General features: G+C 40.3%; 2 protein-coding genes across 2 annotated transcripts; one reads left to right on the forward strand and one right to left on the reverse strand.

The window, feature by feature from the left end:
* The first annotated feature begins 2,273 nt into the window (after positions 1–2,273).
* On the forward strand, positions 2,274–4,079 carry LOC103696295 (GATA transcription factor 7-like). The gene is made up of 3 exons (XM_008777865.4): positions 2,274–2,411; positions 2,487–2,819; positions 2,915–4,079. The coding sequence occupies exons 2-3, from the start codon at positions 2,502–2,504 to the stop codon at positions 3,656–3,658; spliced, it is 1,062 nt and encodes a 353-aa protein (XP_008776087.1). The 5' UTR covers positions 2,274–2,411; positions 2,487–2,501; the 3' UTR covers positions 3,659–4,079.
* A 3,382-nt stretch (positions 4,080–7,461) lies between these two features.
* On the reverse strand, positions 7,462–8,616 carry LOC113461197 (nudix hydrolase 15, mitochondrial-like). The gene is made up of 3 exons (XM_026800837.1): positions 8,460–8,616; positions 8,213–8,355; positions 7,462–7,467 (listed from the first exon to the last, which is right to left on the reverse strand). Exons 1-3 carry the CDS (start codon positions 8,614–8,616, stop codon positions 7,462–7,464), a joined length of 306 nt encoding a protein of 101 aa, XP_026656638.1.
* Between the last annotated feature and the right edge of the window lie 16,014 nt (positions 8,617–24,630).

A 24,630-nucleotide genomic window follows, 5' to 3' on the forward strand; every position in this document is an offset into this window, starting at 1 on the left:
TTTTACTATAAAGCAACTCCGAAAGACGTTCATCAAGGGGGCAGACCATGTGCAAGGCAAAAAGCGAGGAAGCCGATTATCATCCACGGGTTCAGAGCGAACTATGTGGGGACAAGACAGTAAGCCGTCAGGAGCTCATTCACAAATCCGTGCAAAGAAAATCTCAGCCCTGCTCGGAATGTTTCTATATACATCTCGATCCGACCTCTAGGTGGGTTGGCAACTCGAGCCCTGAGCTCCAGAAGCTCGAGGACAAACTCAAGAGGAAAGGAGAACCAAGCCCAAACCAGGCCCAGCTCCTCTATAATGATGCTCGAGCTGGTCCTGTACGGACATTGGTTCACCTCGAGCTCAGCCTCCTCCACATCTGAAGAAGCCTGGGCTCAGGATGAACCTGCGCCGAGCATCAGAGCCCTTGTAGGCGACCTCATTGCCTTGGTCGCAAAATCAGAAAAAAAAAAAAAAGATAAGAAGCTCTCCGAGCGACGGAAAAGGGATAGAACACTTACCCAAGAGTTCGCCGAAGAAGATGACCGAGAGAAGAAGGATGATCGCCGGGAGTCGAGAGAAAGGCTCGTCGCAAAGGTCATCGGGAAGCTCCAAAAAAACACCCAAGAAAAAGCTCGAACACCACAACTACAGCGGCCATGAAAAAGAGGAGCAAGAGGGATCAAATAAGGATACTGGAGTCCCTTCTAGGCCTTATATAGCCTACTACAACGGCTCTGATCGGCTAACCTAAGTGATCAAATGAGCCGAATCTCACTGTGTGGCAGGCCCAGAAGCGACCTCAGCAAATCTTCCTGGATCGCAGCACTAAAAGCCGACCATTATGGGGGGCGCTTCGGAGAATAGGACATTAATAACCACCCTTTCGTTCTCCATCACGTGAGGCGCTTCGGGAGATGGGGCATTAATGATTGGCCCCCATGCGTTCCATCCAACAATGCCTCAGAAAGAAGCACGCACGCGGCACATTAAAAGAGCTCCCACAGCCGTTCTGCTTGGAGTGATGTGGCAACCTAAGCCACCCGAGCCCGGCTTGAAGCCATCAACCCCAATAACACACCATGTGTCCTATCCAGGGCGCGCGTCCTCATGAGCACTTAGCCACGACGCAGGACGGCTAACAATCCAACTATTTTCTTCGCCCGAGTTAAAGAGCAACTCGACCTCAAAAGTCAGGGGGCAAATGATGGGGGGCAAAATGGATTGTCCTGCTCAGGGCAAGAGATCATCCCATCTCGGCCAGGCAGACCACAGCACCGACTAGGCATGACCGCGGTCCTACTCAAAACCAACCCAATTTCGGATTCCACCAAAGGCTTAGTTGATCTCGGCCGGATCTCTTTGCTAACTACGACCTGTAGTAACCTCTTCTGACGTTTATAATGACATCTCAAGCCCAAGCTCAGAACGCCTTGTTGTGTCAGCTGCGAGCCAAAAAGCTCCTTCGACTGCAGGACTACAGGACTACTTGTTGACGTGGTCACCCTCGGGCCAAATTTGATCCACAACACCTTTTATGTGTATCCATCATTAGGTTGTGCAATAATCATTTCGAGATCTATATATATAAATTAATGAAAAGTTTGAAATAATTCAAAATCTGTGTGAGGCATCATTCAATAGTCAACAACGTGAAAGAAAAAAAAATATTCATAAGTACGGAAATGCAATCCGAATCCAACTTTCGGTCACCTAAAAAAAATGTCACCAGAAGAAAAATCACATATTTTTTAATCAAGCGTGAAAATCATATATTTTTCATCAATTGTGTTCCAAAATATTTTTAACCAGTCTATGATATGAATAAAAAAATCATGATAAGCAGACCATGATATGAATAAAAAAAAAAAATCATGATAAGCCCTTCTCGCCCAAACAGCAAGCGAGGGCATTCTGGGAACCACGCCGGCTGACGACGGAATTAAGGAAGGGAAAAGTAAAAATATGCACAAAAGACCAGGCGGTGCATTCCGTTCCGTTGAAACTTTAGAGCCGCGACTGTTCCTCGTAAACAAACGTAACTTCGTTTCCATCCCTCTCGTGGGTGGGAAGGTTTTCAAAAAAAAAACTTGTGGACCGTGGACGAGGTCTGAGATGCCACCATCACCGTAGACTACGCCAAGTCATGCTATTACGAAGATGGTGGATGGGAGCCGGACCAGTCAATAAACTACACACGGGACAAAAACAGTATGATGATTTGTTTTAGCCGTTGGATTAGAGATAAGTTCGGCAGATATAAATAACGATCATAAAACAAAGGGACAGCTCCAACCATTCAATGCTCCACCCAAGTCTCCTTTCTCTGTTCCCATTCCACCCCTCCATCTGCTCTTCTCTCTCTTTTCCCCCCACCTTCCTCCCTTCTCCCACTCTTGCCTTGCAACTACTCATTCTCTCAGGTAAAAGGCTACCCACTAAAACCTGATTTTTTTTTTGGGGGGGGAAAAAAAAACAAAAGTCGTTTCTTTGTGCAGAAAGAGGAGACAGAGATGGAGCGGTTGGGGACGGCGCTTAAGAACAGGTTCCAGCTGGAGGTGCTCCGGTCGGACGCTGACCACCAGGGGCTTGCCGCCGCCGGCGGCGAGGTGGGATGGGCGGTGGAGCGGAGCGCGCTTTTTGGAGAGGATTTCTCCGTCGACGACCTTCTCGACCTTGGGGGAATCATGGAACTGGAGGAAAAAGAGGCAGAGGAAGAGGAAGAAGAGGAACAAGTGGAGAGAGCTGAAGCAGAATCCTTCCAAATTTCAAACTCCACCTCCGCCGTCTCCCCCTGCGACCTTCTTGCTCCTACTGAAATCGAGTTTCCGGTAAACCCTCACTCGAAAACAGGAAGTGGTTTCTTTTTAGTGCTATCCAATTTCCAGTTTATTAACGGCTGCTTTTTTTTTTTTTCAAAATTTAGAATGATGATGTCGAAGAGCTGGAATGGGTGTCTCGTTTCTTTGATGATTCTTTCATGGAGTTGTCGCCGTGCTCCGAGATAACTGCCCCCTCCTTGAAGAGACTCATCCCTTCCATGGAATCCCTGGCTCCCGTCAAAGCCAAGAGGAGCAAGCGCTCGCGAGCCGCCGCCGGCGGGGTCTGGTCCACGGCGGGCCCTCTCCCCCTCGCCGACTCCTCCTCCTCCACCTCCTCAAACTCCTCCTGCCTTTCTTCGCCCTCCTCCTCCTCCTCTTCCTCCTCCTCCTCCTCCTGCCTCATCTACGACTCGGCCGTCCCCGGCTTCGCAGCCCCCGACCTCGTCCTCCTCGCCGGAACCCCACCCCCCGCGCAGAAAGAAAGCCAGAAGAAACGGGGGCGGAAACCGAAACGGCCGAAGCCGCAGTCGGCGGCGGTGGGAGGCAGCGGCGGAGGAGGAGAGCGAAGGTGCAGCCACTGCGGGGCCCAGAAGACGCCGCAGTGGAGAGCAGGGCCGCTGGGGGCGAAGACGCTGTGCAACGCCTGCGGCGTCCGGTTCAAGTCGGGCCGCCTCCTCCCCGAGTACCGTCCGGCCTGCAGCCCCACCTTCCTCAGCCACGTCCACTCCAGCAGCCACCGCAAGGTCCTCGAGATGCGCCGCCAGAAGGAGGAACAGCAGCAGAAGCTCCTCTCCGCCTCCTCCACCGTCGCCGCCGCCGCGTCGGCGGTGCCCGTTCCTTCTTTCTGACCCACCGCGGTTAAAAGTAGAAAGTAATTCGAACCGGACCGGATCGGTTCTAGACTTCTAGTGTACATTTTGGCCGGCTCTGCTGCAACGGAATAGTCTTTTAGGTAGGCCTCATCCATAAAGCGGTCGGTACCAGACGGTAGCTTTCTTTCTTTCTTCCTTTCTTGTTTGTTTTTTTCTGGTTAATTGTAGTGTTTAGCTTTTTTGAATTTGAAATTAGGCTTTCCATTTGAAAGGTTAGGATCAAGTCCTAATAGACTTAGCCAGGGTAGAATCTAGTTTAGTATGTATTCCTAACCTAACCCAGTTAGTGGGGTAAAGATGGTTCTTCTTTATAAAGTATGCATTCGTATGTAGCTTTGCTGAATGCTTTAGAGTGAAGTTTGTGTGGTTAAATCTATACGGTCTTATTTCTGTGCCATCTCTAAGGCCACGCCATTCCCGTGACCTATCCTCTCACCTGTCTCTCTCCGCGTCTAATGAGCTCATGATGGGCGGGGGGTGCATTCGTAGTGATCTTGTCTAACGCAATCATAATAAGCATGGGGTTTTAATGGGCGGAAAGCTGGAAAAGTAGTGCTGGCCGGATGATATCTTTTGGTCAAAAGATTCCCTGCGCGCCAATCCCTTTGGAAGACCTAGCGGGAATATGCAGTAAAAATATAATAAAAATTTCTCAGTTTTTAACCGTACGCTGAGGCTCGTAGCCTCAGCATCAGGGCTCCGAATACCCGGTCCCCAGCCGGGCTGTGCGCTGGCTTGGGAGGGTTTGAGGTTGAAAGGGCCATCTTGAAGGGTCGAGTTAGATGTGGAGATGTGTGTGATGTGTTCTTATATTGACTTATGGACTACTATAGTTTAAAATGGGAAAAATATTAATTAGATGATGTAATCCAAAATACTCCCAAATTTATAATTTTAAATTTCCAACCAAGAGTAATAGTATGCTACCTAGAAGATGGTGTTTCTTTTAAAAATTATTATAATGGTTATAACACTATCATTGGTCTCACGCCATGCGATTTGTAATTGTTGTATTAATAGTATTTGTTACAATGCCTGTCTAGTGGGCGTTATTGTCAAAACAATTGTTCACTCGTTAGGGTTCTATTTGTTGGAGGTGATTTGGTATGAAAAAATAAATTATCTGCTAGATTATTATGTTTGGTACAAAATAAAGCTAAGAGATGTAACATAAATGATAGGTTTTATGCCTATTTTACTAAGAAAAAAGATAAAATAAATATCATCAGAAGGATGGTATTCTTTTTTCATGCTAGATTATCGAGTGGATGTAATATGAAATTGTTGTTGCTCGATGAAAATGCTTCTATTTTTGTTTTGTTGAAACCCATAAAGGTTATTACTTGAATTGTTTATTTAAGGATATTATTAAAAATTTGGTAATATTCCAATATAAAATTGACTCCAACTAAACATAGTAATATTTTTTGGTGTCATTTTTTGAGGTATTTTTTTCACTAATCAAATATGGTAAAATTTATTTTCCTCGCTAATCATTATTTTAGATAAATGAGTTCGAAGAATAGTCAAATTATCTAGTAATCTAACATACCCAATCAAATGAATCCTAAAGAAAAAGCAGTTATTTGTTAGATGATACAATATTTTTCAAAGGAAAAATTAGTATATTTTCAATTTTGAATTTTTAAATCTAGAAAACAATTCAATACTAATAATTGTTGTTATTCTTGTTATGCAATGACTACTATAATGAGATAAACAATTAAATAATGGTTATTACATTATAATTCTCATGAGATACCATATTTTCTCAAGCACTAATATAATAACCATTATAATAACGTTAAAGAGGTTCCTAACTCCTTTCTCATTCACTTTATGCTTGTGGTTTAACACTTATGTATTTAACCATAGTTAGAAGACTTAATTGAGGTTGACTTGTGCCATTGTTCAGAACATTACCGGTAGCATTTCACGCCATGACCTTCTTTAGTTTTGTTCAATTGTCACCTAACGTATTATCAATTTTATTCTAGAAAAAATGAGTAAAGGGCATAAGAACTGTTGGTGGGGTGTCTTGCAAGAGAAGAATATTTACATAATAAAATAGGAATGCACTATTTTGATAAATCACCATTAATCTATAAATTATATGTGCAACTAGAGAGATGTATATCTTTCAAGTGACACTGAGATTGTGAAAGTATATGATCCTTTGATAATTACTATCCTAAACTGCTTTAGTTCATGTGCCTATTTAAAGTTTTGCCCAATTCTAAATCTCTAGAAATTGTAGGCCAAGAAGATTCACAATAAGAAGAATTTATCTCACAAACGTCCTCACTCTCTCTCTCTTGCTCTTGGTGAAGTAAAACTCTAGCCTAGCTTTGCCTACGTCTGTCTCTCTCTCTCTCTCTCTCTCTCTTGGTGGTATGTGTGTTAGATTGATGGGAGAAATCCTATGGTGACGACTCCATTTATACGGGAGTGACAATGCCAAGGTTTCTATTCTTGGCACTCTAGAGTCTCAGTCGGACTCTAACAAGAGTCTCAGTTGGACTCTAACAAGACAGGATATGAAGGTGAGGTGGCAGACTTAGGTTGCCTCTTAGGGGTTCTAGAAGGACTCTGACATGAGAGGGCGCTGGCCACTAGGGTCCGCCCCCTTCTACATGTGCACATCCCCATTGGGATTGTGCCATTTAGGTGGTGCCAAAGGTAGCTAGGTGGAGGCTACTTTTCTACTTAGCCACCTCCACTTGGATAGGATCCAAGTGACCTGGAATTAGCCTAAGTCATGCTTAACCTAACTTGGCCAATTCTTGTATCTAAAGTATTTCTTTAGCCTAATCTCTTCTTTAATCAAACTTAAGATCTTTTATGATCCAATCCATGAGAGAATTATCGATTAGAATCTTATTCCTATTGATCTGAAGATAAGCGGCATATGCTTGATGCGTCATTAGAATAAGTCAACTCAAGTTTTCACTCTCCAATAACCTGCTCCTTTAGGAATGCTTTAGTTGCGTATTAGCGATGTAGTTTAGCATGAGGATATGGAATCCATAATGCATTATTGAACCTCTTGGTGAGTAGGATGAAACTAACTAATCTCCTCATTTCTACATAAGTTGCATCTTATAATTTAGTCTTCCATCATTTCAGTATTCTTGTATAACCATTGAGTAGGATATGGAGTTCATAATACATTACTGAACCTCTTGGCGAGTAGAATGAAACTAACTGATCTCCTTGTTCATGCATAGTTTGTATCATATAATTCAATCTTCCATCATTTTAGTGTTGTTGTATAACCATTGAATGCTGCATTCTCAAACCCTTAGTTATATAAAGCCATGGCCATCAAACCAATTTAGTCATATAAAGTCATGGCCATCAAACCAATTTGTACTTAATTATTAGTGATAATAATTTTTTAAACATAATTATTTCTAGACCTTTTAAGTTACTGCATGGACTTCAGTTCTTATATGTCTAACCCTCTGATTTGATATAGATATTATATCATTATGATGATTTCTATATCGAGCAGCTAGACTCTCACTCGTATCTGGACCTAGTAAATCATTGTACTCTTTATCAAGTATATAGTCTAAGATATTATTACCGATACACGAGTTTAGCCGCAAATTTATTGATCTCTAGAGTATAACAAGGTGTCATGTCCTTTAAGCTAAGGAACCACTTTGCAAGCTATGCATTTGTTTCACACATTTGCCCTCGACGGTGGTTTGTAAGATGAATTGCCACTATTAACCATTCGGTATGATGATATACATAGGTGTTCATGCAAGATCTCACCTCTGTGAAAGGAGAACTCAACAAAATCATTATCCACCTTAACATCTTTATAAGTACAACACTCATCCTTATCCATAATTATAAATATATTTCTCATACTTGGGAATATCAAAACCTTCATGTCACTACAACAAAATATATATTTTCCGACGCTTTTTAAAGTGTATACCGATGCTTATAAGCGTCGGTAATTTCAATGCCGACGCTTTTAAAAGCGTCGCCTATGTTAGAGTGGATTTTTTTTACCGACGCTTTTGGAAAGCATCGAAAATAACGAAATTTTTGCCCACGCTTTAAAGCGTCGGCAATAGTTATTATAACGATGCTTTAAAGCATCGTTATAGTTATTTTTTTTTAAAAAAATAAAAAGCTCAGTTACAAATTTAATGACGCTTTAACGGGAGCTTTTGTTTTCTTTTTTTTTTGGGGGAAAAAACCCTGTATCCATCAAGAAAAAAAATCAAGATAAGGAAAGAAAAAGAGAATGAAAGAAGGGGTTAGGGATCACTGTGGCTAGGAGAAATTTCGACCTGGCAGTCGATGGGTTAGGGATCACTGCATCGGTTCTTGCTCTCCGCTGACCATTAGTTTTGACATCAAATGGCAACACTCAAAATCTTACTCCCCGAAAAATGGCGAGACTTAAATATTCTCAATTTCATTAGACAGTACGAGTCGATCAACGTAGGTAAAAATAATTTATTGGATTTCATCTGAAAATAACAGAGATCCGAATTGGAGCTGTACCTTGGATAAGAAGGGTTCAAGAACGGTGACGACCGTAACGAGGGATGGATCCAGCCCTATCTCTTCTTTGGCCTCCCTCATGGCCGTCTCGCGATCGTCCGCATCGCCCTCCTCCGCCTTCCCCCCCGGCAACGACACTTCACCTAATTAATAATACCCAGCAATGAATTAAAGCAAAAGCCTGAATCTCAGCAATCCCTTTGGATCAGAGTAAGGAAGGGAGACATTAATTGGAGATGGAACGAACCGGAGTGGGTGGAGAGGTTGGAGGAGCGCTTGGTGAGGATGATGCGGAGATCGCCGCAGTCGCCCTCGAAGAGGCACATGAGGACGGAGGCCCTCTTGGGCCGGAACTGCTCGGGCCGTTGGAGGGCGGGCGGCACGGCGGACTCAGCCAGCCCCATCCCGGAGAAGACCTTGCCCCGCGCGTCCACGGCGTCATCGTCATCGGTGTCAGCCGGGGAGGGAGGGGGCTTGTAGAGATGGAGGTCGGGAGCGGAGAGAGGGGAGGACTCGTCGAGGTCCTGGACCGAGAGGAGATCCCTCACGTCAATGAAGCCCAAGAGGAAGAAGGCGGCTGGGGGAATGGGAAAGGAGGTTTTGCTGGGGGTTGGGATGAAGACGGGGGTTAGGGAATTGTATCAAAAGAAAAGAAAAAGTCCGTCCGCAAGTATTGGGGGGATATTTTGGCCGCTCGCGGGTTTTTGGAGCGGCGGGGCGAGGGGGGGGGGGGGGTGGAATTTGGCCTCCGACGATGCTTCATATGAAGCGTTGTTAGGCAGATTTCAAATTTTTGGCCTCCGACGACGCTTATAAACTTCGTCCGAGGCCAAAGCTTACTCCCAACCCTTATTAGCGTCGTCTAATTTTAATATTTTTTAACGCTACCCACAAGCGTCGGCAAATATTGGCATAGTGACAAAATTGCCGACGCTTCTTTCTCGCGTCGGCAATAAAAGGTTGGAAAAACCTATTTTTGCTGTAGTGTGTGGAAAATATTCGGGTTTACTAAGATAAATCTCATGGAGCCCTTGTGTGCTCTATCCTGGCTCCAAGGCTATTGTGTGACATATACTATATACTATTTATGACTGTGTGCAGAAAGGAGATAGCCATGACATCTCAACAATTCCTATATTAAATATGCCAATAGCTTTTGGAGCATATACTATTCTAATAATAAGGACATTTCTTTTCTTTTATATTCCATAAAGCTTGAACTTAGATCTGATCTTACCTTGATCTAAATGCATTAGGTCGGGCTGGATTATTCTTAACTTGGTCGGGCTGGATAATTCTCATTTTTCCATAAAAGTGACCTAGTTATATGTATTAGATCTAGATCTATAAATTAAATTCAAAATTAAGATGTGCCTAGAGTTTTCAAATTTTTTGGAATCTTTGCCATGTAGTGATCCATGCTTCAAGGTTCATGCTCTAGAATCAAACCAGAAATGAGAATTTGGGAGAGTCAGTGAAGCAAGTAGAGGGAAGTTCTTTTGATATGGATGGTGTGCTCTAAAAATCAAAGCACAAAGGCCTATTGCAATAAGTTAAACATGGAGGACATTGGGCCAAAGGCTCCTTGCACTCATTTAATTAATAGAAATGAAGCAGATAAAAGGGAAAGATAAGGTAGCACTACTTCTGGTATATTGAATGACACTATTAAATATAAACTACAAATGGAAGCAAGATGATATAATAAAGGAGGTGAAAGATAATTCCTTTTTGACAATCTACATTTGGAAAATTGTAATACTCAATCTAGAGTGAACTAGGCCAGGTTCTTCTTGACCGGCTTGGTGTTTAAGGGTCACAAGCTTGGGCTTTATAGCCCATGGCCTAGCTTGAAAATCCTTAAGTGTCAATAATTGCTGACTAATGAAGTAGAACAGCAAGAACAGAGATGAAGATCGAAAGAAAAAGAATTTGATTAAGAATGGAGATGGGAAAAGAGAATCGTCACAAGAAGATTGAGAGTAAAAGTGTTTTCATTCTCTTCTGTTTTCAGAATACAAGAACTGAATACAAGAAGTCTAAACTCAGAATACTAGAGTTGAATACAAGAACACTTCTACCTCTCTTCTGTCATACTACTCTGTTTATATAACAGCCTCATTAACCACCAAGTAACTGATGCAACAGTATAACAGTCTTTCTAACTGACTAACAATTCTAACTGAAGCTTAACAAACTTAACTGAATCAACTGAATTACAGCTACGTTTAACAAACATAGTAAAGGCTGTATAAATAGAACTGCAACACTCCCCCTCAAGATGGTATGTGAATGTTATGAACACCTGAGGATGATAGTATTATTTTGATGATTAACACAACCATTGAGGAAGTATCTAATTAAGTACTACAAGTTAACATAATACACCATTACTGAGTTCGACACTCTCGACACATTAGAAGAATGAGATCAAGATGTCCTTCAATGATTAATAATGAGATAAAATTTGTGATAGAAAAGGGATAGTGAATTCTAAATACTAATTCAGCAAAGTTTCAAGTAACACGTACTCTTAAGGGCAAAATAGTAATTTTCATTGTTAAGAGTATGTAGCACTACCATGGCATACATTCAAAATTGCTTGAAGTATATTTCATTGATTGTATGGATGAGTCTAACCTTAAGATGCAGCAAAGTATGGAATAAGTCGACCCCAACAAAGGTGGAGTCGATCCTGGCACATCATGGAACGATCAAGCACACCTCTGCGAAAATAGCATGGATGAACAGTAGTGGAGTCGACCCCAAGTATGCTTGAGTTGACCCCAGTTTCAAGCCTCAAGAAAACAAGTCTCTGAAATTTATTGAGAGAGCCGACCCCAGAAGGGGCCGACCCCAGGAATGCTTGAGTCGACCCCAATGGAGTCGACCCCAACTAAACATGAGTCGACCCCAAGGCTATGTCGTTCAAAACTGTGTCTTTGGAATTTCTGAGAGGGTCGACCCCAATAGAACTTGAGTCGACCCCATTGTAGCTTGAGTCGACCCCAAAAAGAGTTGAGTCGACCCCAGTGAAAAACAGCTGAAATACAAGGTTCTGTGATTTCTGAGAGGGTCGACCCCACTGTAGCAGGAGTCGACCCCAGTGAAAGTTGGGTCGACCCCACTGGAAGTTGAGTCGACCCCAAGTCTAATGGACAGTGGTTTGAGTCGACCCCAGCATGGGCAGAAGCATAACCGCTAGTTCTGCAGAAGTATTTTTTGACCACTCAACGGCTAGTAACGGATAGTTTTTCAAATATGACCAATGGAGAGTAACCTAAACATGTGGAAAAGTATTAATAATGACACTATTCATTAGAACAAGACATCTTTTGCATGAAAATCAAAGTTCACTCAAAAAAGACAAAGCCCTAGTATTCTTCATCAAGGTGCTTCATTCAAGAGTTAAAAGAAAGTGGCTGAGCAGATCAAAAGAGGCATTAAGAGCTCCACCAACCCTTGAAGAGTGAAGCATTTCTTGACAAAGAAGAGAAGAGCCATATTAAAGCGATAACAATATTCTAACTCTTCTTTGTAGCTTATATTTGTTATATCTGCTCATCTAGAATTTTCAATCTTCTTCTACTTAAAATCTTGTAAGGTTTGTTGGTGAGCTCGTAAAACCAACAGTGAAGGTTTGTTGGTGAGCTCGTAAAACCAACGGTATAGGTTTGTTGGTGAACCCGTAAAACCAACGGTGAAGATTTGTTGGTGAGCCCGTAAAACCAACATAGATTTTTGGTGATCCCGAAAAACCAAGTGTAAAGGTTTTTGGATTGTGAGCCTGGGAAACAATCCAACTGTAATCCGCGAGATTATAGTGAATTTCCAAGGGGTCTCTTGGGGAGTGGACGTAGGTGTGAGGATGATAATGTTATTTTGATGATTAACAAGCAATTATCTAGAGTATGTTATAAGTTAAATCGATACTTCATTTATAAGTCTATTACTCTCAGTATATTTGTATAAATTGATATAGATACATTTCATTATTTATTTGAATGAATCTAACCTTGAGATGCAGCAAAGTGTGGATTGAGTTGACCTAAGGGATGATTGGGTCGACCCCGGCACATCAAGAAAGCATTTGGCACACTTCTGCAAAAATGGCACAAATGAACAGTGAGTTGGGTCGACCCAAGGAAAGCATGAGTCGACCCAAACATCAAGATCCTCAAAACAACTCAGAAAATGGTTCTCTGGATTTACTGAGAGGGTCGACCCAAGATATAGTTGAGTCGACCCAAGCTTGAGTCGACCCAAACCCTGAGTGGGTCGACCCAAAGGCAAGACAGAATAGAAGACAGAAAAGGTTCTCTGGAAACCCTGTTAGGGTCGACCCAAGAAGAAGTTGAGTCGACCCAACTGAACCTTGAGTCGACCCAAAGAAAGGTTGGGTCGACCCAAGTGAAAAAAGGCTGAATTGTAAGTTTCTGTGTTTCTGAGAGGGTCGACCCAAGGAATGTTTGAGTCGACCCAAGTGAAAGTTGGGTCGACCCAAGGACAGGTTGAGCCGACCCAAACACGGGCAGAAGCATAACGGCTAGTTCTGCAGATGTACTTTTTATCCTTCCAACAGTGAGTAACGGCTAGTTTTTGAATTCTAACCATTGGGGCTTGTCCAATGGATGTAGGAAACTATTTAAAGTGGCACTATTCATCAGATAGAACATCTTTTCCAAAGAATATCAAAGAGTACACAAAAAAGAGAAAGTGCCCTAATCTTCTTCATCCAAGTGCTTCATTCAAGAATCAAAGGAAAGTGGTTGAGCAGATTCAAAGAGTCATCAAGAGCTCCATCCACCCTTAAAGAGAGAAGCATCCTTGAAAAAGAAGAGAGAAGTCACATCAAGCGATAAATACTTTCTAAACTCTTCTTTGTTGATTATATTGTTTCATTTGCTCATCTAGGAGTTTAAATCTTCTTCCTTTATTTGTTAAACTACTTGTAAAGGTTGGTTGGTTAGCCCGCAAAACCAACGGAATAGGTTGATTGGTGAATCCGGAAAACCAATTGTAAAGGTTCGTTGGTGAGCCCGAAAAACCAACATAGATTCGTTGGTGAGCCCGTAAAACCAACATAGGTTTTTGGTGAACCCGGAAAACCAAAGTGTAAAGGTTTTTGGATTGTGAGCCCGGAAAACAATCCAACTGTAATCCGCGGGATTATAGTGAATTCTCAAGGGGTCGCTTGGGGAGTGGACGTAGGTGCTAAGGAGAGCACCGAACCACTATATTTCTTGTTGTTTGTATTGTGAGTTGTTTAAGTTTACTAACTCATCATTTAACACAAGTAAGATAATTAAAATTAAAAGAAACTAATTCACCCCCCCCCCTCTTGGCTTGTCACCTTGGGCAACAAGTGGTATCAGAGCAAGGTGCTCCAATAGTACTCATTGATCTCACAATCAAGAGTTAAAGATCATGACAACCCAAGTGGGATGTTCTATGAGTGAGGGTCAATCCACAAATAGACCACCTCTATTTAATGGCACAAACTACACATATTGGAAAGCTAGGATGAGGATATTCATTCAAGCTTCAGACTATGAATTATGGTACATCATAACTAGAGGACCTCACACACCCACACTTAATATAGAGGGCACTATCATACCCAAACCAGAAATGGATTGGAATGAAAGTGATAGAAGATTGGCACAGTTAAATGCAAAAGCTATAAATGTACTTTATTGCTCATTAGATGTAAGTGAATTTAATAGAATATCTACTTGCATTACTGCTAAAGAAATTTGGGACAAACTTGAGGTCACTCATGAAGGGACCAATCAAGTTAAGGAGTCAAAAATAAACATATTAGTACACAAGTATGAATTGTTTAAAATGGAATCTACTGAGTCCATAACTGATATGTTTACTCGTTTTACTGAAATTATAAATGGGCTTAAGAGTTTGGAAAAGTCTTACACTAACTCTGAATTGGTGCGAAAAAATTCTCAGGTCTCTACCAAGAATTTGGGAGGCCAAGGTAACCGCAATTCAGGAAGCTAAGGACCTCAACACACTGCAATTAGAGGAGCTTCTAGGATCACTCATGACCCATGAGTTGACAATGAGGCAAAATTCAGAAGATGAGGTTAAGAGAAGAAAGCCCATTGCCCTAAAGACTACCACCCCTAAACAACTAACTGAATCAGAAGATTCAGATGATGATGATGAATTTGATGAAGAAGGGATGGCTATGCTTGGAAGAAAATTCAGAAAATTTATGAGAGGTAAGAATAGATTTTATAGAAAGAAACCCTTCCTCAAAGGTAGCTCAAGCAAAGAAAAGGGTAAGGACAAAGAAAAGGAAAAAGAAACTCATATTTGCTATGAGTGTAACAAATTCGGGCATTATAAGATAGATTGCCCAGATTTGAAATGGATGGCAAGAAAACTGAAAAAGAAGAACTTCATGGCTGAATGGAGTGAAAGTGAGGAGTCAAGTTCGGAAGAGGAAGATCATCAAGAGACGGCCCAAATGTGTCATATGGCCAATGACGATGAGGTAGATTCTGAACTTGACTGTGATTTTACTGTTGATGAATTACATGATGCATTCTTAGAACTCATGGAAGAACATAAGAAACTAATCAATAAAAATAAAGTTCTAAAAGAAGAAAATCAATCTCTTATCAAAGATAAGTTAAAACTATCTCATAACTATGAAACATTAAGTAGGAAACTTACAAACGAAACTAAGAATCTAATTGCTGAAAATATCAAGTTAAAAGAAGATGCTGAAAAATATAAATCCTTAGTAGATAAGTTTACACTTAGTTCTACCAAACTAAATATGATTCTTGACAGTCAAAAAGCTGTATATGATAAGGCTGGTTTAGGATATAAAACAAATAGGAAACAAAAATTCTTAAAGAACATTTTTGTAAAAGCTAAAAATGAAAATATTACTTGTCATTGCTGCAATAAATTAGGACATAGAGCATATGAATGTAACTATAGAAAGTCCAGTCAAAACAAATTAAGTAATAATCAAAAGATTAAATTCAAGAAAGTTTGGGTTCCAAAAGAAACATCAAGTACTAACCCTAAAGGACCCAACATAGTTTGGGTACCTAAAGCTCTTTCTTGATCTTGATTGCAGGGGTGTCTTGCAGCTGATAAAGTGGAAAAACGATGGTATCTAGATAGCGGCTGTTCAAGACACATGACCGGTGACGTAGATCAATTTGTCACCTTGGAATCAAAGAAGGGTGGAGTAGTAACCTATGGAGACAATGGTAAAGGGCATATCATTGGAAAGGGTAAAATTTTCATTACTCCATCTATTTTTATAGAAAATGTCTTATTAGTTAAGGGATTGAAACATAATCTGCTTAGCATAAGTCAATTTTGTGATAAAGGGTTTAAAGTCACATTTGAAGCATCAGTATACTTAATAACAAATCCTAAAGATAATAGCATTGTACTTGTAGGACAAAGGCAAAGAAATATTTACTTAGTAGATCTTCATGAGTTAGGCAAGAAAAATGGATTATGCTTAATTACTAATGAAAAAAAGAAAAATGAAACAAGTTGGCTTTGGCATCGTAGACTAGGACATGCTAGTATGGAATTAATATCAAAACTAGTCAAGAAGGAACTAATAAAAGATGTGCCAAAATTGATTTTTGAAAAGGATAAAATCTGTGGACCATGTTCTTTGGGAAAACAAACTAAAACATCTTTCAAATCAAAGAATATAGTATCAACAACTAGGCCTTTTGAACTTATACACATGGATTTATTTGGACCTACTAGAACTGCGAGTCTAGGAGGGAAGAAGTATGGACTAGTTATTGTTGATGATTTTTCAAGATATACATGGATTTCATTTTTGGCACATAAGAATGAAGCATTTTCAGAATTCTTGAAACTATATAATAATATCATAAATGAAAAGAAACTCACCTTAGTAGCAATTCAAAGTGATCATGGTACTGAATTTGAAAATCAACACTTTGAAGAATTTTGTACTAAAAATGGTATTTCACATCAATTTTCAGCACCTAGAATGCCTCAACAAAATGGGGTTGTTGAAAGGAAAAATAGGACATTGGCAGAAATGGCACGCACGATGTTGTGGGAGTCAAATCTTCCAAAGTACTTTTGGGCTGAAGCTATAAGCACTGCTTGCCATATTCTAAATCGAGTTTTAATACGACCAATAACCAAGAAAACTCCTTATGAACTTTGGAAGAATAAGAAACCAACTGCTAAATATCTTAAAGTATTTGGATGTAGATGTTTCATCTTAAACAATGGCAAGGAGGATCTAAGTAAATTTGATGCCAAGTCCGGTGAAGGTATCTTCTTAGGATACTCCACATCTAGCAGGGCATACAGAGTATTCAATAAAAGAACTCTAGTAGTGGAAGAGTCAGTCAATATTATATTTGATGAGTCTGATAGTGAGTCTGCTAGGAAAGAAAATATTGTTGATGGTGATACAGGAATTATTGACTTTGAAAAGTTGAATATTAATGACGTGCCAATTCAAGATAAGGGAGATGATTGCGTGCCACCACAATCTCAAAACTTGCCAAAGGAATGGAGGTATGCATATGGACACCCTAAAGACTTAATCATTGGTGATCCATCTCAAGGGGTAAGAACTCGATCATCTCTTAGAAATTTAAATGATTATCTTGCTTTTGTTTCACAATTAGAACCTAAGACTTATGAAGAAGCTGAAAAAGATACTAATTGGATAAATGCCATGCAAGAAAAATTAAATCAATTTAAAAGAAGTAATGTATGGACATTAACTGAAAGACCAAAGCATAACTCAGTAATTGGAACAAAATGGATATTTAGAAATAAATTAGATGAAAATGGATTAGTTATAAGAAATAAGGCTAGACTTGTAGCTAAGGGATACAATCAAGAAGAAGGAATAGATTTTGATGAAACATTTGCTCCTGTAGCTAGATTAGAGGCTATTAGATTACTTCTAGCATTTGCATGTTTCATGGATTTCAAATTGTATCAAATGGATGTGAAGAGCGCATTCTTAAATGGTTTTATTGAGGAGGAAGTATATGTAGAACAACCTCCTGGTTTTGAGAATCATGAATTGCCAAATCATGTGTTTAAACTACATAAGGCATTATATGGATTAAAGCAAGCTCCTAGGGCTTGGTATGATCGATTAAGCAAATTTCTGCTTAATAATGACTTTAGTAGAGGAAATGTAGATAAAACACTATTTCTCAAAAGAAAGGACAAAAATCTATTAGTGGTTCAAATATATGTAGATGACATAATCTTTGGTGCCACAAATGATACTCTTTGCAAAGAATTTGCTGATTTAATGCATGGAGAATTCGAAATGAATTTGATGGGAGAACTAAGCTTCTTTCTAGGATTACAAATCAAACAAACTAAGGAAGGCATTTTCATTCATCAAACTAAGTATACAAAGGAAATACTAAAGAAGTTTGGAAATGAAAATCATAAGGGAGTAGGCACTCCAATGAATCCTACTAGTAAGCTAGACAAAGATGAAAAAGGAAAGAGTATTGATATTAAGCTCTATAGAGGACTAATTGGATCCTTGCTCTACCTTACTGCTAGTAGACCCGACATCGTATTTAGTGTAGGAATATGTGCTAGATACCAATCGGATCCTAAGGAGTCACATTTAAGTGCTGTTAAGAATCCTTAGATATTTAAGAGGAACTACCAATATAGGATTATGGTACTCAAGAGACTCCTGTCTAGATTTGCTTGCATATTCAGATGCTGATTTTGCCGGATGCAAATTAGATAGGAAGAGCACAAGTGGCACATGTCAATTCTTAGGAAATAACTTAGTATCATGGTTTAGCAAAAAGCAGAATTCAGTGGCACTGTCCACAGCTGAAGCTGAATATATAGCTGCTGGTAGTTGTTGTGCTCAAGTACTATGGCTTAAGCAACAACTAGAGGACTATGGAGTTAAGCTACCTATTAAGTGTGATAATACTAGTGCCATCAATCTTACTAAAAATCCAGTTCAACATTCTAAAGCCAAACACATAGAAATAAGGTATCATTTTATTACGGGATCATGTGCAAAATGAAAACATATGTATTGAACATATATGCACTGAAAAATAATTAGTCGACATATTTACAAAACTCTTGAGTGAAGATAGATTCTGCACGCTAAGGAGGAAATTAGGCATATGTGATCCTTTTTATTGAAGAAATATAAAAAGGAGCAAGTAGTCTCATGATACATTCCTTCAATTTCAAAAAACCCATGAAACATGAGTCATACTTGTTATCTATAGATTCCTTATTCATGTATCATTGTCCCAGAAAGAATTTATAAGGATTGGAAGCAAGAAAAATTTTTAGAAGCAAAAAGGAAGAGAAAAGAAAATTCTGCACTTGGGTCGACCCAACCCAGAATAGGGTCGACCCAACGTTGAGTCGACCCAAGAAATTTCTTGAGTCGACCCAACGTCGGGACCCCACTGTTAAAAGGGGGACCCGAGAGCTCTATTAGGGCACTGTTTGCCCTTGTCCTCTTCTGAATACTCTATTCTCCACTCTCCAAACTCCTCCAAACTCCTCCAAACAGTAGATTACCTTAAGATCTTGGAGAAATGGGACCCAAAAGAGCCGTAGCCAAGAGATCCGGAAGAGTCTCACGGATCCAACGTGAGGAAAGGCAACCTACGGAGCCATCTACAGTGTCTCCACAACGTGAGGCACGTGCGAAGCCACCTCCTCCTCCTTCCCCCTCAGTTATACTTGCAAGATTTGCAGGGAGACCGGTTACAACGGGGAGAAGGATCCATTCCGAGTTCTTTGATCAAGAAGGGTTTAGGTTGAGGGAATGGATCCAAAGGCAAGGTTGGGAGTATCTTTGCTCCCTAGATGTGATGATCTACCCCGGATTAGTTTGGGAGCTCTATGCCTTCCTTAAAACTGGAATAGGAGGGCTTGTTTCGGAAGTTCGAGGAGTAAGGGTTCGAGTTTCCGAGGAGAGTTTGAGTGAGCTACTTCATCTTCCCTGCGAAGGAGCCACTCCGGAAAAGCCAGAAAACAAGATGAGAGCTCTGCAGTTGATTATGGAAAATGAGGACTTTGACTTCTCAGAAAAGGTAATAGCAAGCTCTTTATCTGCTGAAATGAGATTATTGCTCAGTATCATAAATAGAATTTTATTTCCAAAGAGCGGGAGATTCGATCTCATCACAGAGCGAGATCTAGTAGTGATGGAGTATATTATTCAGGGTATTCCCCTGAATCTCCCGGCCATGATACTGAAGCAGATGAGGAAAGTAATCTGCAACTCCAGAGTATCACTACCTTATGGTATGATACTCACGTTGATTTTTCGACAGCACGGTATATCTGTCGAGGGGGAGGCATCCAGGAGTCTGCTTCATACTGACACATACACTGCACGGACACTTATACGCATGGGATATGAGAAAGTGAACGGGCAGTGGATTAATACTAGAGCAGGGATTCAGGGTGAGGCACCAGAGGGTGATGCACCAGATCATGGAGACCCTATCCCTGAGGATGAGGAGCATATGGATCATCCTACTGCACCTTCAGAGGCTGGACCATCGTCATCTGTTCCTCCGAGAGATACAGATGAGTTCTGGAGTAGGATGACTGAGATCATGTCAGTTCAGGCGAGGACTATCACTGACGGGCTGACGAGCAGATTAGATAGTATGTCAGCTCAGGCGAGGACTATTACTGATGGGCTGACGAGCCGACTGGACATCATGTCTACTGAGATCAGTGATCTGAGGCAGCAGATAGGAGCACTCTGGAGAGAGAGAGAGACCCATGGACCATCTGTGCCACAGGCTGCTGAGTCAGAGATATCGGCACAGAGTCATCCAGCTCGTCGTGCTCCACGCCAGACACAGTCTCACTAGGCTCGACCTCCCCTCGCCACGTACACTAGGAGTATGAGGACTAGATCCCAGCCATTAGATACTCCCTAGGCTGATACTAGCATTTCTGTTTAGAGCCTAGGCTAGATATCTAGTTCTCATATGTATTTTGTGTTTATCATGTATCTTTAAACTTTGACTGAGGAACATTGTATTTGCTTTTATTTTTGACATGAATGTACTAAAATATTCCTATTTTGATCAATGAAGTTTGAATGTTTGTTATTTATTGTGTCTTTTCCCATGCACCTATTTGATGATAACAAAAAGGGGGAGAAGTAAAGAAAGAGTAATAGGGGGAGAAGTAAAGATAGAGCAATAAGAGGAGAAGTAAAGAAAGAAAGAGAAATAACTTGTAAAACAAATTGAAAATCATATACATCCAAGGGGGAGCAATTTGTAACAATGAAAATGATCAAATCAAAAATTTCTATCAAATTTCAGAATTTGGAACATAGAATTTCAGAATTTGGCACGCACCTTTCACACCTCGATACATAACCTGAAACTCATGTTTTATCTCAAATTTTTGGAGTTTTATCTTTAATGAATTATAAATGAAAGGGGGAGCAATTCAAAAAGTCAAATTGGCAACATTTGAATGATATAGGGGGAGACTTCACTCTTATATATGAAAAGCTGAAATTCAGCAAGTTAAGCCCTTTCAAAAACTGATTTTAAGATAAGTATCAATAGGCTCATACTCTTTATTTTGTAATCATCAAAAAGGGGGAGATTGAGGATGATAGTGTTATTTTGATGATTAACAAGCAATTATCTAGAGTATGTTATAAGTTAAATCGATACTTCATTTATAAGTCTATTACTCTCAGTATATTTGTATAAATTGATATAGATACATTTCATTGTTTATTTGAATGAATCTAACCTTGAGATGCAGCAAAGTGTGGATTGAGTCGACCCAAGGGATGATTGGGTCGACCCCGGCATATCAAGAAAGCATTTGGCACACTTCTGCAAAAATGGCACAAATGAACAGTGAGTTGGGTCGACCCAAGGAAAGCATGAGTCGACCCAAACATCAAGATCCTCAAAACAACTCAGAAAATGGTTCTCTGGATTTACTGAGAGGGTCGACCCAAGATATAGTTAAATCGACCCAAGCTTGAGTCGACCCAAACCCTGAGTGGGTCGACCCAAAGGCAAGACAGAATAGAAGACAGAAAAGGTTCTCTGGAAACCCTGTTAGGGTCGACCCAAGAAGAAGTTGAGTCGACCCAACTGAACCTTGAGTCGACCCAAAGAAAGGTTGGGTCGACCCAAGTGAAGGAAGGCTGAATTGCAAGTTTCTGTGTTTCTGAGAGGGTCGACCCAAGGAATGTTTGAGTCGACCCAAGTGAAAGTTGGGTCGACCCAAGGACAGGTTGAGCCGACCCAAACACGGGCAGAAGCATAACGGCTAGTTCTGCAGATGTACTTTTTGTCCTTCCAACAGTGAGTAACGGCTAGTTTTTGAATTCTAACCATTGGGGCTTGTCCAATGGATGTAGGAAACTATTTAAAGTGGCACTATTCATCAGATAGAACATCTTTTCCAAAGAATATCAAAGAGTACACAAAAAAGAGAAACTGCCCTAATCTTCTTCATCCAAGTGCTTCATTCAAGAATCAAAGAAAAGTGGTTGAGCAGATTCAAAGAGTCATCAAGAGCTCCATCCACCCTTAAAGAGAGAAGCATCCTTGAAAAAGAAGAGAGAAGTCACATCAAGCGATAAATACTTTCTAAACTCTTCTTTGTTGATTATATTGTTTCATTTGCTCATCTAGGAGTTTAAATCTTCTTCCTTTATTTGTTAAACTACTTGTAAAGGTTGGTTGGTTAGCCCGCAAAACCAACGGAATAGGTTGATTGGTGAACCCAGAAAACCAATTGTAAAGGTTCGTTGGTGAGCCCGAAAAACCAACATAGATTCGTTGGTGAGCCCGTAAAACCAACATAGGTTTTTGGTGAACCCGAAAAACCAAAGTGTAAAGATTTTTGGATTGTGAGCCCGGAAAACAATCCAACTGTAATCCGCGGGATTATAGTGAATTCTCAAGGGGTCGCTTGGGGAGTGGACGTAGGTGCTAAGGAGAGCACCGAACCACTATATTTCTTGTTGTTTGTATTGTGAGTTGTTTAAGTTTACTAACTCATCATTTAACACAAGTAAGATAATTAAAATTAAAAGAAACCAATTCACCCCCCCCCCCCTCTTGGCTTGTCACCTTGGGCAACAAGTGGTATCAGAGCAAGGTGCTCCAATAGTACTCATTGATCTCACAATCAAGAGTTAAAGATCATGACAACCCAAGTGGGATGTTCTATGAGTGAGGGTCAATCCACAAATAGACCACGTCTATTTAATGGCACAAACTACACATATTGGAAAGCTAGGATGAGGATATTCATTCAAGCTTCAGACTATGAATTATGGTACATCATAACTAGAGAACCTCACACACCCACACTTATATAGAGGGCACTATCATACCCAAACCAGAAATGGATTGGAATGAAAGTGATAGAAGATTGGCACAGTTAAATGCAAAAGCTATAAATATACTTTATTGCTCATTAGATGTAAGTGAATTTAATATAATATCTACTTGCATTACTGCTAAAGAAATTTGGGACAAACTTGAGGTCACTCATGAAGGGACCAATCAAGTTAAGGAGTCAAAAATAAACATATTAGTACACAAGTATGAATTGTTTAAAATGGAATCTACTGAGTCCATAACTGATATGTTTACTCGTTTTACTAAAATTATAAATGGGCTTAAGAGTTTGGGAAAGTCTTACACTAAGTCTGAAATGAGAATTTGGGAGAGTCAGTGAAGCAAGTAGAGGGAAGTTCTTTTGATATGGATGGTGTGCTCTAAAAATCAAAGCACAAAGGCCTATTGCAATAAGTTAAACATGGAGGACATTGGGCCAAAGGCTCCTTGCACTCATTTAATTAATAGAAATGAAGCAGATAAAAGGGAAAGATAAGGTAGCACTACTTCTGGTATATTGAATGACACTATTAAATATAAACTACAAATGGAAGCAAGATGATATAATAAAGGAGGTGAAAGATAATTCCTTTTTGACAATCTACATTTGGAAAATTGTAATACTCAATCTAGAGTGAACTAGGCCAGGTTCTTCTTGACCGGCTTGGTGTTTAAGGGTCACAAGCTTGGGCTTTATAGCCCATGGCCTAGCTTGAAAATCCTTAAGTGTCAATAATTGCTGACTAATGAAGTAGAACAGCAAGAACAGAGATGAAGATCGAAAGAAAAAGAATTTGATTAAGAATGGAGATGGGAAAAGAGAATCGTCACAAGAAGATTGAGAGTAAAAGTGTTTTCATTCTCTTCTGTTTTCAGAATACAAGAACTGAATACAAGAAGTCTAAACTCAGAATACTAGAGTTGAATACAAGAACACTTCTACCTCTCTTCTGTCATACTACTCTGTTTATATAACAGCCTCATTAACCACCAAGTAACTGATGCAACAGTATAACAGTCTTTCTAATTGACTAGCAATTCTAACTGAAGCTTAACAAACTTAACTGAATCAACTGAATTACAGCTACGTTTAACAAACATAGTAAAGGCTGTATAAATAGAACTGCAACACTCCCCCTCAAGATGGTATGTGAATGTTATGAACACCTGAGGATGATAGTATTATTTTGATGATTAACACAACCATTGAGGAAGTATCTAATTAAGTACTACAAGTTAACATAATACACCATTACTGAGTTCGACACTCTCGACACATTAGAAGAATGAGATCAAGATGTCCTTCAATGATTAATAATGAGATAAAATTTGTGATAGAAAAGGGATAGTGAATTCTAAATACTAATTCAGCAAAGTTTCAAGTAACACGTACTCTTAAGGGCAAAATAGTAATTTTTATTGTTAAGAGTATGTAGCACTACCATGGCATACATTTAAAATTGCTTGAAGTATATTTAATTGATTGTATGGATGAGTCTAACCTTAAGATGCAGCAAAGTATGGAATAAGTCGACCCCAACAAAGGTGGAGTCGATCCTGGCACATCATGAAACGATCAAGCACACCTCTGCGAAAATAGCATGGATGAACAGTAGTGGAGTCGACCCCAAGTATGCTTGAGTCGACCCCAGCTTCAATCCTCAAGAAAACAAGTCTCTGGAATTTATTGAGAGAGCCGACCCCAGATGGGGCCAACCCCAAAAATGCTTGAGTCGACCCCAATGGAGTCGACCCCAACTAAACATGAGTCGACCCCAAGGCTATGTCGTTCAAAACTGTGTCTTTGGAATTCCTGAGAGGGTCGACCCCAATAGAACTTGAGTCGACCCATTGTAGCTTGAGTCGACCCCAAAAAGAGTTGAGTCGACCCCAGTGAAAAATAGCTGAAATACAAGGTTCTGTGATTTCTGAGAGGGTCGACCCCACTGTAGCAGGAGTCGACCCCAGTGAAAGTTGGGTCGACCCCACTGGAAGTTGAGT

This window comes from Phoenix dactylifera, unplaced genomic scaffold, assembly GCF_009389715.1.
Source record: "Phoenix dactylifera cultivar Barhee BC4 unplaced genomic scaffold, palm_55x_up_171113_PBpolish2nd_filt_p 000707F, whole genome shotgun sequence".
Lineage (NCBI taxonomy): Eukaryota > Viridiplantae > Streptophyta > Magnoliopsida > Arecales > Arecaceae > Phoenix > Phoenix dactylifera.